At 45.5% G+C, this 17616-nt stretch overlaps 1 protein-coding gene across 3 annotated transcripts in view; it reads right to left on the bottom strand.

The window, feature by feature from the left end:
* slc23a3 (solute carrier family 23 member 3) overlaps positions 1–17616 on the bottom strand; it is an 80356-nt gene that overhangs the window by 33784 nt on the left and 28956 nt on the right. For all 3 annotated transcript variants that reach the window (XM_059647676.1, XM_059647678.1, XM_059647677.1), the window contains exons 5-6: positions 13872–14053; positions 272–395 (exon numbers count right to left, since the gene is read on the bottom strand). In XM_059647676.1, coding sequence (XP_059503659.1) covers positions 272–395; positions 13872–14053 — 306 coding nt within the window. The remainder of the gene's footprint in view (positions 1–271; positions 396–13871; positions 14054–17616) is intronic.

Below are 17616 nucleotides of genomic sequence, written 5' to 3'. Positions count from 1 at the left end.
ACTGCCCTTCTGGAATGGGTGAGGAAGCAACTGGGATCAAGGGCAATGAGGGATGGGGCAACAAATGCTGGCCTTTACCAGTCATGCAAATATCCCAAAAGTAGCAAAGAGAGCAGATCAAGTATATCTCATGAAATGGTGGAGTAGGTTTGAGGAGTTGAATCTCTGAGGCCTGTTCCCATATGGAACAGCCATTATATCTGGGAATCATCACAAACACCCTTTTACTTGAAAACCCAATGATCCCAAATGGGAAACCCACAATACGTACCGAAAATATCCTGAAAAGCGGGAAGTAGGTCTCGACGACAAAGCCTTTGGATCTCTTCCAACTGAAAACAGGGACATAGCAGCTCCGTAGATATTGGGACAAGAGCACCACGAGGAGTACCAGCCTAAAGAGGGGAGGAAGGGCACAGGAGGAAAGTGTTGCCTCTTTTTCCAACATGAAAGGATGCAGGGACAACCAGAGAGCTTACATCCCCACAGCTGACTAAGTCATTCTGCCTTGAAGTTTTGTGGATGCAGTCACCCGCTTGCGCGCAGCAAGATCCAATCCATAACATCATGGTAGCAAGCAAGTAAACTATTTTCAGACTTTGGTTGTAGGGTAGATTTGGGGCCCAAGGAACAGGTGAATACTACTGCTCAAGCTAGAATACTAGAATGAGGGGGCATAGCCTCAAAATAAGGGGAAGCAGATTCAGAGCTGAGTTGAGGAGGAACTAAAGAAGGGTCCCGGCCCAAAACAGCAACTTTCCTGCTCCTCTGATGCTGCCTGGCCTGCTGTGTTCCTCCAGCTCCACACTGTTATCTCTGACTCCAGCATTGGCAGTTCTTATTATCTTTTGAGTTGAGAAGGACATCTTCATCCAAAGGGTTGTGTGAATCTGTGGAAAGCCCTGCCCAGTGAAGCAGTTGAGGCTTCCTCATTGAATGTTCTTAAGTCAAAGATAGATAGATTTTCGAACAGTAAAGGAATTAAGGATTATGGTGAGTGGGCGGGTAAGTGGAGCAGAGGCCATGAAAAGATCAGACATGATCTTATTGAATGTGGAGCAGGCTTGATGGACCAGATAGACTACGCCTGCTCCTATTCCTTACGTTATTATGTATAGACTATTGTTCGACATGGTATAAGGGGGTTGTCCATGTCAACCCATGTGAGATTGAATCGGAGGAGCCAGGCTTCAGGAAGTTACAAAGGGGATATTAATAATAAGAAACTGAGCTGCCACCGCTGAGTTGGATTCGATGTTCATGTGCATGTGGGTGTGTAATGGGCGTATCTGTGCATCCTGTGCTGTTGAAATGGTTTAAACAGACTTTGGTACTGCCTTTGACAAGGTCCCACACAGAAGGCTGGCCAAAAGGTAAGAGCCCATGGGATCCAAGGCCAAGCTGGCAAACTGAATCCAAAATTGACTTACAAATAGGAGGCAAAGGGTGATGGTGGAGGGTTTTCTTTTGTGATTGGGAGCTACGACCAGCAGTGTATCACAGGGATCCGTTCTGGGACCCTTGCTGTTTGCTGTGTTCATTAATGATTTGGATATAGATATAGTGAGGAGGTTGGTCTCAGGCTACAGGCTGATATTGATGAGCTGGAAAACTGGAAAGAGCAATGGCAGGTGGGATTTAATCCTGATAGATATGAGGTGATGCATTTTGGGAGGTCTGATAAAGGAAGGATATACGCAATGAATGGCAGGTCCCTAGAGAGCACTGAGGAATAAAAGGATCTTGATGTACACGTCCATTAATTCCTCTAGGCATCAGCAAACATTTTATAGAATCCCTACATAGGCCATTCAGCACGACAAGTCCACATGACCCCTACAAAGAGCATTCCACCCAGACTCATTCTGCATGTCTAACCCAAACATCTCCGAACACTACGGGCAATTTAGCATGGCCAATCCACCTAACCTGTCTTTGGACAGTGGGAGGAAACCCATGCAGACACAGGGAGAATGTGCAAACTCCACACAGGCAGTTGCCCAAGGGTGGAATTGAACCCTGGTCCCTGGTGTTGTGAGGCAGCAGTGCTAACCACTGAGCCACCGTGCCACACCATCTGTTAAGGTTTTCCAGCAGTTTCTGCATTTGTTTCAGATTTCCAGCATCTGCAGTATTTTGCTTAGACCTTCTGGGTTACTTTGCTGCCCTTTCTTGAAACTAGTATGCAGGGAGAGTTTGGGGATCCATTGCAATTTGCTTGTTGGCAGCTAGGGATGGAGATCAAGCTTTCCTATTCTCTCCCTTCTCCATTTCTCGTTCTCATCTGGCTCATTGGATTGTGGAAGAAATCAGATCACAGAATCCGTACAGTGTGGAAGCAAGCCCTTCAGTCCCTTAAGTTGACACAGGCCCTCCAAAGAGCATCCCAACCCAGACCCACCACATTCCTATAAGCCTGCTTTTCCCATGCTTAATCTCCCTAGCCTGCGCATCCCGAGACACTATGGGCAATTTACCGTGGTCAGTCCACCTAACTTGCAAATCTTTCTACTGACCTTCTAAGCAAAAAGGTGGCTCTGACAGTTCAGCTACCCTTTGGCAGCACAGTGGGCAATGAGTTGAGGAAGGTCCTGCACTGAACCTTGTTTCTGAACAGCCTCTGGTTCAGGGGCACTGTACTTAGCACTAGGTCTGTCAAAGCAGCAACTGCTCTCACTGGCTGGAGATTCAGTTACTGAAGCATAGAGATGAAGCCTACTAGGCAAAAGAACCAGAGGGAAGCTGACGTTTTTTTTAAATGCCTTGAGTTGTTATGATCTAGAACACTGCAAGAATTGCAATTGGCATAGATTCAACAGGAACATTCAAAAGGAAATCGTTTCTATTCACGAAATAAAATCATAGACTCCCTACAGGTCCTTCGGCCCAACAAGCCCACATCGATCCTTGGAGTATCCCACCCAGACCCATCCTCCTAGAGTCCACCTAGGCTACACCTCACTGAACACTATGGGCAATTTAGCATGGCCAAACCACCCTAACCTGCGTATCTTTGAACCGTGGGAGGAAACCGCAGCACCCAGACGAAACCCACGCAGAAACTAGGAGAATGTCCACACAGACAATCGCCTGAGGGCAGTTTCGAACCTGGGTCCCTGGCGCTGTGAGGCAACGGTGCTGACCGTTACATAGAATGTAGAACATTACAGCACAGTACAGGCCCTTCGGCCCTCAATGTTGTGCCGACCTGTCATACCAATCTCAAGCCCATCTAACCTACACTATTCCATGTACGTCCATATGCTTGTCCAATGATGGCTTAAATGTACCTAAAGTTGGTGAATCTACTACCGTTGCAGGCAAAGCATTCCATTCCCTTACTACTCTCTGAGTAAAGAAACTACCTCTGACATCTGTCCTATATCTTTCACCCCTTAATTTAAAGCAATGCCCCCTCGTGCTCGCCGTCACCATCCTTGGAAAGGGCTCTCCCTGTCCACCCTATCTAACCCTCTGATTATCTTATATGTCTCAAATTGTAAGGGTTGTGGAGAAGTGCGAGTGGAGCTAATTGTGGGCTGAGTGGCTTTTCACTGTTGGGTCAAACTCTGAGAAATCCAGGCATTTACCAATGAACAAAAATGAGGCAAATGACCCATCTAGTGGAAGTCAAAGGAACTGTTGGCTGGGGATTTGGCGTCAGGTGAACTGCCTTCCAACACAGAGCAGCCACATTCTCCTTGTAGTGAAGTGATTGTTGGAGACAGTTTAATGCGAGTGTCACCACATCCCGGGTGAGAATTATGTCCAGTACCATTTCCAGTACTGGTCTCCCTGTTATAAGAAGGATATTATTAAGCTGGAGAAGGTTCAGAAAAGATTTACCAGGATGTTAACAAAAACAGAAGTTGCTGGAAAAGCTCAGCAGGTCTGGCAGCATCTGCGAATTAAGATTCAGTGTTAACATTTCAGGTATTGGTACCCCTTCCTCAGAACACGAGGCATGGAGACAGCCCTGGGAGAGTCTTCTTTGCTTTGCTCCCAACCCCCAAATTCCCGAACTAGCCCCCAGTGGCTAGCCAGTCTAGTATATGCTTCAAAATCTTTCCCCCCCCTACCTTTATTTGTCAACAGGATGAAGTTTTTGCTGGCTAGGCAGATTTATTGCCCATCCCTAATTGCCCAGAGGAGCTGAGAGTCAACCACATTGCTGTGAGTCTGGAGTCACACATAATCCAGACCAGGTAAGGATGGCAGTTTCCTTCCCTAAAGGGCATTAGTGAACCAAATGGGTTTTTCCTGACAGTGGACAATAGATTCATGGCCATCATTAGACTCTTAATTCCAGATTTCTTTCTATTGAATTGAAATTTCACCATCTGCTGTGGCAGGATTTGAACCCAGATCCCCAGAATGTTATCTGGGTCTCTGGGTTAACAGTCTAGCGATAATACCACTAGGCCATTGCCACCCCCCCCCCCATACCTAAATGTGACAATTTGTTACATTATTCCATGACAGTTCTAGTTCTCACTGCACTCAGGGAAAGGAAACTCTCTTGAAATTCTCCATTGAACCTGCACACGAATACATTCACTTAACAAAAACAAAATGACAGAACTGCGGATCCTGGAAATCAGGAAGAAAAACCAGAAATTGCTGGAAAAGCTCTGGAGGTCTGGCAGCATCTCCGGAGAGAAATCAGAGTTAACCTTTCGGGCCCGATGACCCTTCCTCAGAACTCCAGTTAAATTCACGCTGCCTCATTCTCACACAAGGGATGACACTATAGCTGTAATTGGGGAGGATATTCCTGGGAACATGTCCAGGGAAGTTATTTGGGTGGAACTGAGAAATAAGAAAGGGATGATCATCTTATTGGGATTGTACTACCGAACCTATAATAGTCAGCAGGAAATTGAGAAAGAAATTTGTAACGAGATCGCAGTGATCTGTATGAAAAATCGGGTGGTTATGACAGGGGATTTAAACTTTCCAAACATAGACTTGGGACTGCGACAGTGTTAAGGGCTTGGATGGAGAGGAATTTGTCAAGTGTATTCAAGAAGATTTTCTGATTCAGTACATGGATATTACCTACTAGAGAAGGTGCTAAACTTGACCTAATCTTGGGAAATACAGCAGGGCAGGTGACAGAGGTGTCAGTGGTGGAGCACTTTGCAGCCAGCAACCATTATTCTACTAGTTTTAAAATAGTGATGGGAAAGGATAGACCGAATCGAAAAGTTAAAGTTCTAAATTGGAGGAAGGCCAATTTTAATGGTATTAGGCATGAACTTTCTAAAGTTGATTAGGGGGTGGAAGTTTGCAGGAAAAGGGACAGCTGGAAAATGAGAAGCTTTCAAGCGTGAGATGAGAGTCCAGAGACAGTATGTTCCTGTTAGGGTGAAGGGCAAGGCTGATGGGTGTAGGGAATGCTGGGTGACTAGAGAAATTGAGGTTTTGGTCAAGAATAAGAAGGAAGCATATGACAAGCACAGGCAGCAGGGATCGAGTGAATCTATAGAAAAGTATAAAGGCAGTAGGAGAAGACTTAAAGGGGAAATCAGGACGGTAAAAAGGGGACCTGAGATAACTTTGGCAAATTAGAGTATGAAGAATCCAAAGAGATATTACAAAAGCATTAAGGACAAAATGGTTACTGGGGAGAGAATAGGGCCCTTTAAAGATCATCAAGGCCACCTGTGTGTGGAACTGCAGGAGATGGGGGAGTCACTAAATGAGTATTTTGCATCAGCGTTTATTCTGGAGAAGGATATGGAAGATAGAGAACATGGGGAAAGAAATAATGACATTTTGAAAAATATACGTATTAGAGAGGAGGTGGTGCTGGACGGCTTAAAACTCATGATATGGATAAATCCCTGGCACCTGATCTGGTGTATCCTAGGACTCTGTGGGAAACTAGGGAAATGATTACTGGGCCCCTTACTGAGATATCTGTATCTTCGATAGCCACAGGTGAGTTGCTGGAAGATTGGAGATTGGCTAATGTGGTGCCACTATATAAGAAAGGTGGTAAGGAAAAGCCAGGGCACTATAGGCCGGTGAGCCTGGCATCGGTGGCAGGCAAGTTGTTGGAGAGAATCCTGAAGGACTGGATTTACATGTATTTGGAAAGGCAGGGACTGATTAGGGATAGTCAGCATGGCTATTGTGTCTCGCTAACTTGATTGAGTTTTCTGAAGAAGTAACAAAGAAGATTGATGAGGGCAGAATGGTGGACATGATTGAAATGGCTTTCAGTAAGGCATTCGATAAGGTTCCTCATGGTAGACAGGCTAATCAGGTTAGCCATGAGGAATACAGGGAGAGCCAACCTTTTGGATTCAGAGCTGGCTCGAAGACAGAGGCCAAGTGGTAGAAGGTTGCATTTTGGACTGGAGGCCTGTGACCAGCAGTATGCCACAAGGATCAGTGCTGGGTCCACTTTATTTCATTCTTTATATAAATGATTTGGATGTGAACATGGAAGTTATGGTTAGTAAGTTTGTAGAAGACACTAAAATTGGAGGGGTAGTGGACAGCAAAGAAGGTTACCTCAGGGTATAGCAAGACCTGGATCAGACAGGCCAATGGGCCGAGGAGTGGCAGATGAAGTTTAATTTAGATAAATGTGAGGTGCAGCATTTTGGAAAAGCATATCAGGGTGGGACTTATACACCTAATGGTAAGGTCCTGGGGAGTATTGCTAAACCGAGAGACCTTGAGGAGCACATTTTCTTGAAAGTGGAGCTGCAGGTGGACAGGATTGTGAAGGAGGCATTTGGTACGCTTGCCTTTATTGGTCAGTGCATCGAGTATAGGAGTTAGGAGATCAAGTTGCGGCTGTACAAGATATTGGTGAGGTCACTTTTCGAATGCTGTATGCAGTTCTGGCCTCCATGCTATAGGAAGGATGTTGTGAAAATTAAAAGGGTTTCAGAAATACAAGATAATGATAATCAGGTATACAAGATAATGAGAGGCATAGAGAGAGTTGATAGCCAGAGACTATTTCCCAGGGCAGAAATGGCTAGCACGAGGGGTCATAGTTTTAAGCTGGTTGGTGGAAAGTATAGAGGGGATGTCAGAGGCGGGTTCTTTACACAGAGAGTTGTGAGAGCATGGAATGCGTTGCCAGCAGCAGTTGTGGAAGCAAGGAAGAGACTGCTGGACATGCATATGGTCACAGAAATTTGAGGGTGCATACATGAGGATCAATGGTCGGCACAACATTGTGGGCTGAAGGGCCTGTTCTGTGCTGTACTGTTCTATGTTCTATGTTCTAAAAGATTTACAATGATGTTGTAAATCATTGGGTGATTTACCAATGTGGTGGGAGGGTTTGAGTTATAGGAGGAGGGGGAATAGGTTGGGGCTATTTTCCCTGGAACATCAAAGGCTGAGGAGTAACCTTAGAGAGAGTTATAACATCATGATTGGCAATGTAGGGTAAATAGACCATGTCTTTTCCTCAGCGATGAACCTAGAATGTCCCCAGGCGTTGCAAGACAAAAACAGTGCGCTTTTACATGGTGCAAATTCTGTCAGTTCGCCTGAGAACAGAATGCTGTTTCTGAGAGTAGGGCTTGACCTTGCAAGTTCTAACTCTGAGTAAAAGACATTACCAGTTAGCCATGAGACTTAAAACAGGAGTCAATCATGCAGTTCTGACCCTGTACAGTAGATGGCACCTGTAATTAACTTTACCAATGGAGGCATAGAGCATGAGACCAGGGAGGTAATGTTGAATTTGCTGGGCCTCAGCTGGAGTGTTATGTAAAGTTAGAACCAGAGACACACAGAAATGATACAATACAGAAGGAACAGTTAACTTTGGTAGAAACCTACAGAATTAAAGGAAAATTACTGACAAGGCTGGGCAAGGTTGAGTGGCAGGCAACAGAAAGTAGGGTTAATGAATAGGTATTCACATTGGCAGGACGTGACCAGTGGTGTGCCACAAGGATCAATGTTAGGGACTCAATTATTTAAATTATTTATTACTGACTTTGATACCATACTGAGCCAGGGATAAGAAATGAATACACATTATCTAAGTCATACAAGCATGTGTCTGTCATATCTTGGTTACTGTTACTGTCCCATCCCTCTTGCTGATTTGCGTTCTGCACAAGGGTCTGAGTGCAGAAATTTCAGAGGAATTTTCCAGTGAAGTACCGAGGGAGCACTGCAGTGTCAGAGATGTCATTCACGGCCTGGGGACTACCTGTGTAGGGTCATTGTTGCCTTGCTGCTCCTGGGATCTTTCTGTGCATGAATTAAACTGCTTGAGTGGGCAGCAGACAGGTACTAACATTTCTGGAGTTATTGGAAAGGGCCAGGAATTCAGGGAGATATCCCTGCTCTTCTTTGTAACAGTAATCTGAATCATTCACACCGTTCAAATCTTCTTCTGGACAAGTCATGTCTCCAACAAACTCATTGTCAAGGGAAGGGCCTCACAGGGAAAAAGACACTTCAGAGAAGATGGGAACATGTAAATGAGGTGGACTCTGCTTTCTTTCTCTCTCTAAGGTGCTGACCTATCTTGCTAGGTGTTTCCAGTGACATTTCACTTCAGGTTTCTGACAACACAGTGTGGAGCTGGAAGGACACAGCCGGCAGCTTCAAAGGAGCAGGAAAGTTTACATTTCGGGTTGGGACCCTTCTTCAGAAAAAAGGTCTCTTAACTGTTTTGCAACATTCCTTTCACCCCATTGCCACCAAGCTCCGCCTTTTCACGAATTCACCACCAGGTGTCAGTGTGCTCCACATGTTAACCTGTAGTTTGTCAGGGAGACTCAAGAGTTCCACAGAAGCACCTTTCAGGGCTATACCCTCTGCTGGGTCTGTACTCCCCCTTTTGATATGTTAGTTTGATGGGGATGGGAACCCTGTCTTGGCTCCAGCTCGCAATGTTTGCACCTTGGAGCCATTAGGTTGTGGGTCCTAGTGCAGTGCTGCGAGAGCAAAAATAGCTGACTCTTCATCAGAGCGGACATGAAGTGTGGCAGGGGCAGCATTAATGCAATTATTATTAACACCTCGGGCCTGTGCACAAGCATGACCCTGCCCTTCCCATAGCTGGTCGTTTTTAACACAGCATCCTGCTCACGTGCCCATGATGTCTGTCCTCGGCACACAGCAGTGCCCCAGTGAATCATAGTGCAAACTGGAGGAGCCAAATCTCAGGAACAAAAACAAAGTTGCTGGAAAAGCTCAGCAGGTCTGGCAGCGTCTGTGGAGGAGAAAACAGAGTTAACATTTCAGGTCCGGTGACCCTTCCTCAGAACTCAGACCCGAAACATTAGCTGTTTTCTCCTCCACAGATGCTGCCAGACCTGCTGAGCTTTTCCAGCAACTTTGCTTTTGTTCCTGATTTACAGCATCCGCAGTTCTTTTGGTTTTTATTTAGAACCAAATTGCATCTTCAGACTAGGTACTTTACAGCCTTCTGGGCTCAATATTCATTTCAACACTTTCAAATCGTGAACCAGCTCCCATTCCTTCTCTTTCTTTTAGCTTTACTTGCTACAATCTCTTGTCACCATGTGCTCTCTCCCCTCCCCACACCCAGTGGGACTGTCTGACAGTTAGATGCACCCTTGTTCTGCCATTCTCACATTCCCATCATTTAATCTGAACTTTTAACTTCTCTTCTCCCCCAGCATTCCAAACCCCCACACCCCCCACCCCCTCACTATTGCATAAATGCTGTCCCCGCCACACTTCACATCAGCGCTGATGAAGAGTCATCGAGGCTCGAAACGTTAACTCTTTCCCCATGGATGCTGGCTGACCCCTCGTGATTTCCAACTCTCAGATAAGGCATTAAAGTGAAGCCTTCTCAAGTGAATGTGACCAATTCCACTGCACAGTGGCTGTTGCTTCTCGCTGGCTGGGTCAACATTAACTGCCCGTCCCTAATTGCTTTTGAGAACGTGGTTGTGAGATGCCTTCTTGAACCGCTGCAGTCCCCCGAACATGGGTGTGGAAGAACTGCCTGATGTGGAGAGGGTGAGCAGGTTGGGCTTGGACTCATCTAAATTTAGAAAAGTGAGAGACAACCTTATTGAAACAATGCAAGGCTCTTGGGGATTGGGCAGGGTAAGGAAAGGCAGTGTCCCCTTGTGGGAGAAACTGGGAACAGACGAAATAATCTCAGAATAACAGGTCAGACATTCAAGACAGGGATTTCTTCCCTCAGAGGGTAGCAAAGCCGTGGAATTATTTACCTGTTGAGGCTAGGCTGTTCAGTATATTCAAGACTGAAATAGAGAGGTTTTTAAATCAGTCGGGCACCAAGAGTTATAGGGAAAAGGCAGGAAAGTAGAAATTTCCACATTTCAAAAAAAATTATATATATACATTTTAAACTTGCCATTTTAACCTATTCTTCCCTGATCAACATGGCCAGAGATTTCTTACAAATCTCTGGAACAGTTAAGACTTGAACCCGGGTCCCTTAAGTTGAGGGGGAAGGTGGGGTTGTTGGTTGGGGATATCACTGTGCCACAAGAGACCAGCCGCACTGTCTGCTGTTATCACACAACCTTGGAGTGGGCGATATCTGAATGCAGACCTCCTGTGCCAAAAATAGGGACATTACCACTACAGCATGAGAGCCCAGGAGGAAATAATTGTTTGGGCGCGGGAGCTTTGGGATGTCCATGAAGCATGCAATAGAACAATTAGATTCTTGATAATTATTGGTATTATTTCTTCTCTGTTTTGTGCTTTTTGTTCCCAGTTCTCTTTCACAGAGATACAACAGAATGCTGTAAGGTCACTGACTCTCTAGGATTGTCATTTAAACAACATTCTGTTTGCACCCCACCCCACTCGCCCCGCCCCGCTACCCTGCCATTGCCTCTCTTCGAGGAGACAGGAGGGTAAAGGGCTTCTTATGATGGGTGGAAGTTCCAGGTCATGTGACCTCTGATCAGACAATAGACAGCAGGTGCAGGAGAAGGCCATTCGGCCCTTCGAGCCAGCACCATCATTCATTATGGTCATGCATTGGTAACAGTGGGTTGCTGAGAGTGCTGACTTTGAGACACGCTTAGTTCTGTTCGTACCTTCCTCCCAAGTGTTGGCGTTCCCTTGCTCGGAACTGCTCTCACTTCTTTCCTGCTCGTACAGGGTCTCAAGAAGGTTTGCCAAAGGAAAACATTAGCCGCTGAGTCGAATAATTACTTTTTCATCCACTTGTGGGAAGTGGACATCACTGGCTGGCCAGCATTTCTTGAAATGATGCAAAGTCTGATGTAACGGACATCACAGTAATGTCATTGGGCTTATCAAACAAATTGTTTGGGAAGCATAGGTTCAAGTCCCACCATCTGGAAGCATTTAAATTTAATAAAATCTGGAATCTAAAGCTAATCTCAGCATTGAGAAACTAGTATTAACTATTATTTTGAAAAATCTATCTAGTTCTACTTTAAGAAAGGAAATCTGCCATCTCTACCTGGTCTGGCTTACATGTGACTCCACACCCATTGCTATGGAATTCTGGAAATCTGGAATTCCCTCCCTAAGGACATTGAGGTTCAACCCATAGCATATGAACTGCAGTTGTCCAAGAAGGCAGCTAACACCACCTTCTCAAGGGGCAATTACGGATCGGCACCAGATGCTGGACCCAGCCAGTGACGCCCACATTCCACAAAAGGCTGAAAAAAATCTCTTAGCCATTGTTTAAAGTATCTCCACAAACCTGTCAGTGATTAGGGATCAGTGTTAAACATTTGCTTCGTCAGCGACAATATGTCGTGTGAGTGAATAAAAAATAAACAGCTGGCTCAAAAAACCAGACTCGTGATGAGAAATGTGGCAAGAGGTTTAGGGAGAGAAAGCATAGCCAGTGAGGGTGAGCGGGACGGAGCTTGAAGACACAAGACAGTTGCAGAGATGTCGAAGGAGGATGGCGTTGTGGCTCAGTTGTTATCCGTGCTGCCTCATAGCATCAGGGACTGAAGTTCAATCCCACCCTCGGGTGACTGTCGATGTGGAGTCTATAGGTTCTCCCCATGTCTGCGCGGGTTTCCTCTGGGTGCTCCGATTTCCTCCCATAATCCAAAGATGTGCAGGTTGGGTGGTTTGGCCATGCTAAATTGCCCAGAATGTGCAGGCTGGGTGGGTTAACCATGGGAAATGCAGGGTTACAGGGATAGGGAAAGGGTGTCTAGGTGGTGTGCTTTTTGGAGGGTCGATGTGGACTTATGGTGAAATTGCTAAATCTAGCAGGGATTGTATAATTAAAGAACTTGAGTGGGTTACAGGGACTTGAGATGAAGTTCATGGAGGGCTTTGAACGTGAGCAGATGGGGGAGGGTGGAGAACCATTGTAGGGTCAGTGGGTACAAGGCTGATGGGTGACCAAGACATGGTGTGGAACAGGAGCAGGGGTAGTCTGTCAGGCAGACCAATGCGTGTGGGGAGCAGAAAGGGGATAAGGAGGACATCACATTGATGGTGCCTGGAGGTAACATAGGCCTAGCTGATTGTCTCAGCAAAGAGCCTAGGGGTGGCCTCCCTTTGGAGGGAAATTACCAGGGTAATTCCTGAGAAGGCCTTTAGCCAAAAGGCCCAGTGTAGCCAGCTCTCACACAATATCGAACTGGTCGCTTCCCGTTGTGATTTGCTGTGTAAAATTGGCTGTCGGGTAGGACAGTGACCGGGTGTCAAAGATAAGGTGGTTTGAGAGCCTTGAAGAACATCGGGCTCTCTTGGGTCTGCAAAAGGCACTATATAAAGGTGCATCAATTCTTTTCATCAGAATTCTTATTGGCCTCCTCCTCACCATCACTCTTTGTCTCTGTCAGCCTTAACCCCCTCCCTCAACCAAACAGCCAGTTCGTCACTGTTTGTGGGATCTTGCTGTGCACTTCTTGGCTGTCTGCATCGTGGGGGATTGTGCCTGGAGTGAAGTCACTGTACGTAAGGCCTACCCTTAAAGCCTGGGCCAGAGAATGTTCTGAGCACCTGGGTATGAATCCTACTGGGGCAGATGGTTTGATTAGAATTCAGCATCAAGCCCCTCATGGAGGCCATGAAACTATTATCCGTAAAAACCCACCTGGTTCACCGATGGTCTTTGTGGAGTCATAGAGTCATACAGCATGGAAACAGACCCTTCGGCCCAAACTATCCATGTTAAACATACTTCCAAACTAAACTAGTCCTAGCTGCTTGCTCCTGGACCCCAATCCCTCCAAATCTTTCCTAATTGCACACATATCTAGGTGTCATTTAAACATTGTAATTGCACCCATATCCACCACTTCCTCAGGAAGTTTATTCCATATGCGACCCACCCTCTCTGCAAATAATTTGCCCCTTTTTTCTAAATCTCTCTCCTCTCGCCTTAAAAATGTGCACCTGGTCTTGAAATCCCCCCCATCCTAGGGAACAGACAACAGACAATTGACCCCATCTATACCTCTCATTATTTCATAAACCTTTATAAGGTCACTTCTCAAACTCCTGTGTTCCAAAGAAAAATGTTCCATTCTTTCTAATTTTTTAGTAACTCAAACTTCCTATACCCAGGAACGTCTGGTAAATCTCTTCTGGACCCTCTCTAGCTTAATAATATCCTTCCTATAACTGGAAAGAAACCTGGCCTACATGTGACTCCAGACCCACAGCAATGTAGTTGACCCTTAACTGCCCTCTGGGCAATTAGGGATGGGCAATAAATGACGCTCACATCCCGTGAATGAATGAGAAAAGGAAGGGTAGGTTGATGGAGCGAGATGAAGAGGAGGTGTGAGGCAATTAATTTGGAGGGCAAACAGGGACAAATCTGTACTTTCATTGCAATGATAAATCATCATGACATGCAATCAGTATTTGTTACATCCAAAGTGACTTGAAACATTTGGGTATGTTGTACTCACAGAGCAGTGATACCCCAGTGCGATGAGCTGAAATTTGCGACCTCTTTGTAGCAGGACAGGCCAATTATTGATAGCATAGGAGCTAGTACCATGGGGCCACAATGTCGGGACACCAGGCCCTGCAGCCCTGAAAATCCAAGGGACATGTGTAGGATTCCCGAAACAATAACAGCACCACGAACCTGGAACCATCCAAAACAGAGGAAACAGTTAGCTTGTCCCTCTCCAACATCCAAAGCTCAGGGATCCAGAGAAGGGGGAGGTTGTACGGCACTATCACTGGTCTATTTATCCAGAGACCTAGGTAACGTTCTGGAGACCTGGGTTCGAATCCCACCCTATTGGAATTTCAATTCAATTCAATTCATTTCTTTTTTTAAAAAATCTGGATATTGGAATCTAATGATGAAACCATTGTCAATTATTGGAGAAAGTCCCATCAGGCTCATGAATGTCATACAATCATAGAATCCCTACAGTGTGGAAGCATGTCATTCGGCCCATCTAGTCTATACTGACCCTTTAAAGAGCATCCCAACCAGACCCATCCCTGTAACTAGTGGTCTCCTAGCAGTAGTCAGGATGTGGGGAGGAAAATAAACCAGGAGATGGAAAAGTCATGTAAGAAAACGAACTGTTAAATTAATCATGTGGGACTTCAATATGCAGGTAGACTGGGAGAATCATGTTGGCAGCGGATCCCAAGCAAAGGAATTTGTGAAATGTCTACAAGATGATATTTTGGAAGCAGCTTGTGGTAGAGCCCTGTAGGAAACAGACTTCTAGATTTGGTGATGTGCAACGAGGCAGAATTGATTAGGGAGCTCAAGGTGGAGGAACCCCTAGGCGGCAGTGACCATAATATGATAGAATTCATCTTGCACTTAGAGTGGGAGAAGCTGGAATCTTTCTTTTCTCTCTATTCATTTGTGGGATGTGAGCATTGCTGGCTGGCCAGCATTTCTCACCCATCCCGAGTTGCCTAGTATTACAATTGAGTAAAAGTAGTTACAAAGACTTAGGGGAGGAGCTGGCCAGAGTTGATTGGAAGGGGAGCCCAGCAGCGAAGACAGTGGAGCAGCAATGTCAGGAGTTTCTGGGGGTAGTTCAGGGGGCATAGCAGAAATTCATCCCAAGGAAAAAGAGTTTTACTAAAGGGACGAAGAGGGAACCATGGCTGGCAAGGGAAGTCAGGGATAACATAAAAACAAACAAAAAGCACACAATATGGTGAAGGTTAATGGGAAGCCAGAGGATTTGAAAGTCTTTAAAAACCTGCAGAGGATGAAATGTGAGCATTAGCCAGCTAGTAATATGAAAGAACATTACAAGAGTTTTCTTAGATATCTAAAAGGCAAGACAGATGCAAGACTGAGTTGGACCACTGGAAAATGAGGCTGGAGAAGGAGTAATAGGAAACAAAGGAATAGTGCAGGCACTGAACGGGTACTTTACGTCAGTTTTCAAAGAGAAAGGTGTAAGCTGCATACCAAATCTTCAAGGGAGTCAATGGGACAGACAATAAATGTAATGGCCATCAGTAAGGTAGAGGTACTGGGGAAGCTGAAAGGTGTGAAGGAGGATAAACCACCTGGACCAGGTGGACTACGTCCCAGAGTTCGGTAGGAGAGAGCTGAGGAGATTGTGGAGACATTAATGGTTTTCTTTCAGGTATCACTTGAGTCAGGGTGGATCCCAGAGGAGTGGAAAATGTAACACCTCCGTTCAAGAAGAGAGGGAGGCAGAAGGCGGGAAACTATACACTAGTCAGCCTGAACTCAGTCATTGATAAGATTTTACAGTTCATTATTGAGGATAGGATTACAGAGTACTTGGAAGTACATGGTAAAATATGATTCGGTAAACACAGCTTTGTCAATGGGACTTCATTCAAATCTGTTAGAAATTTTTGAGCAAGTTAGACAAAGGAGAGCCAGTGGATGTGGTCTATTTGGATTTCCGGAAGGCCTTGGACAACGTAACATACAGGAAGCTCCTAAGTAAAACGTACCCTTTTTTTTCCTTTATTCATTCCCAGGTTGAGGGCATCACTGGCCAGGCAGTATTTATTGCCCAGAGGGCAGTTGAGAGTCAACCACATTGTTGTGAGGCTGGAGTCACATGTAAGCCTGACCAGGTAAGGATGGCAGTTTCCTTCTCTAAAGGGCATGAGTGAACCAGATGGGTTTTTCCTGACAATTGTTGTTGGATTCATGTTCATCATTAGAATCTTAGTTCCAGATATTTTATTGAATTCAAATTCCACCATCTGTTGTGGCAAGATTCAAACCCAGGTCCCCGGAACATTATCTGGGTCTCTGGATTAACAGTCCAGCGATAATACCACTAGGCCATCACCTCCCCATGGTGTTAGGGGTAAGGTATTGGCATGGAGAGAAGATTGGCTGATTGGCAGAAGGCAAAGAGTGGGGATTTCACAGAATCCCTACAGTGTGGAAGCAGGCCATTTGGCTAATTGAGCCCATACCAACCCTCCGAAGAGCATCCCACCCAGGCTCACACCCTATACTGTCCCTGCATTTCCCACCCTACAGGCAATGGGCACTTTAACATGGCCAATCCACCCTAACCTGCACATCTTTGGACTGTGGGAGGAAACCGGAGTACCCGGAGGAAACCCACACAGACACGGGGAGAATGTGCAAACTCCACACAGACAGTCACCTGAGGCGCGAATTGAACCCGAGTCCCTGGCTCTGTGAGGGAGTAGTGCTAACCACTGAGCCACCGTACTGCTAAAAGGTCAAAGGGGTCATTTTCAGGATGACTAGTGGAGCCCTGAGGGGGTCCATGTTGTGCCTACAACTATTTATGTTATACATTAATTATCTGGACAAAGGACTGAGAGCATTGTTGCTAAGTTTGCAGGTTGCACAAAGATAGGTGAAGGGAAAGGTAGTGTGAGGAAGCAGGGAGGCTGTAGAGGAGCTTGGTCAGTCTAGGAGAGTGGGCAAAGATATAGCCGAGTTAATACAGTGTGGGAAAGTGTGAACGTGTACATTTTGGCAGGAGGAATACAGGCATCAACAGTTTTCTAAACGGGGAAAGTTTTCAGATATCTGAAGCAAAAAGTTACTTAAGAGTCCTAGCTCAGGATCCTGCTAAGGTTAATGTGCAGGTTTTGTTGGCAGGTAGGAAGGCAAATGCAATGTTAGCATTCATTTCAAGAAGGCTAGAATAGTTAAGAAGACAGTAAGCACGCTGGCCTTCGTTGCTCAGACCTTTGAGTATAGGAGGTGGGACATCATGATGAGGTTGTACAGGAAGTTGGTAAGGTCTGTTCTAGAGTACTGTGTTCAGTTCTGGTTGCTGTCCTATAGGAAGGATATTATTAAAATTGGAGAGGATGCAGAAAAGATTCACCAGTATGTTACTGGGAATGGCGGGTTTGAGTTACAAAAATAGGCTGGACAGGCTGGGGCTTCTGTCACTTCAGTGTAGGAAGTTGAGGGATCACCTTATTGATATTTATCAAATCATGAGGGGTAATAGATAAGATAAATAGCAAAGGGCTTTTCCCTGGGATGGGGGAGTTCAAAACTAGAGGGCATAATTTTAAGGAGAAAGGAGGAGAAAGTTTTAACAAGGACATGAGGGGAAACATTTGATTTGATCTGATTTGATTTATTGTCGTCATATGTACCTGGGTACAGTGAAAAGTTTTGTTTTGTTTGCAGTACAGGCAGATCATACCATGCAAAGTGCATCAAGGTAATAGAACAGA

Source organism: Stegostoma tigrinum, chromosome 7 (genome assembly GCF_030684315.1).
Source record: "Stegostoma tigrinum isolate sSteTig4 chromosome 7, sSteTig4.hap1, whole genome shotgun sequence".
Lineage (NCBI taxonomy): Eukaryota > Metazoa > Chordata > Chondrichthyes > Orectolobiformes > Stegostomatidae > Stegostoma > Stegostoma tigrinum.
The sequence above is the reverse complement of the archived record's forward strand: the minus strand, read 5'-3'. Positions and strand labels throughout refer to the sequence as shown.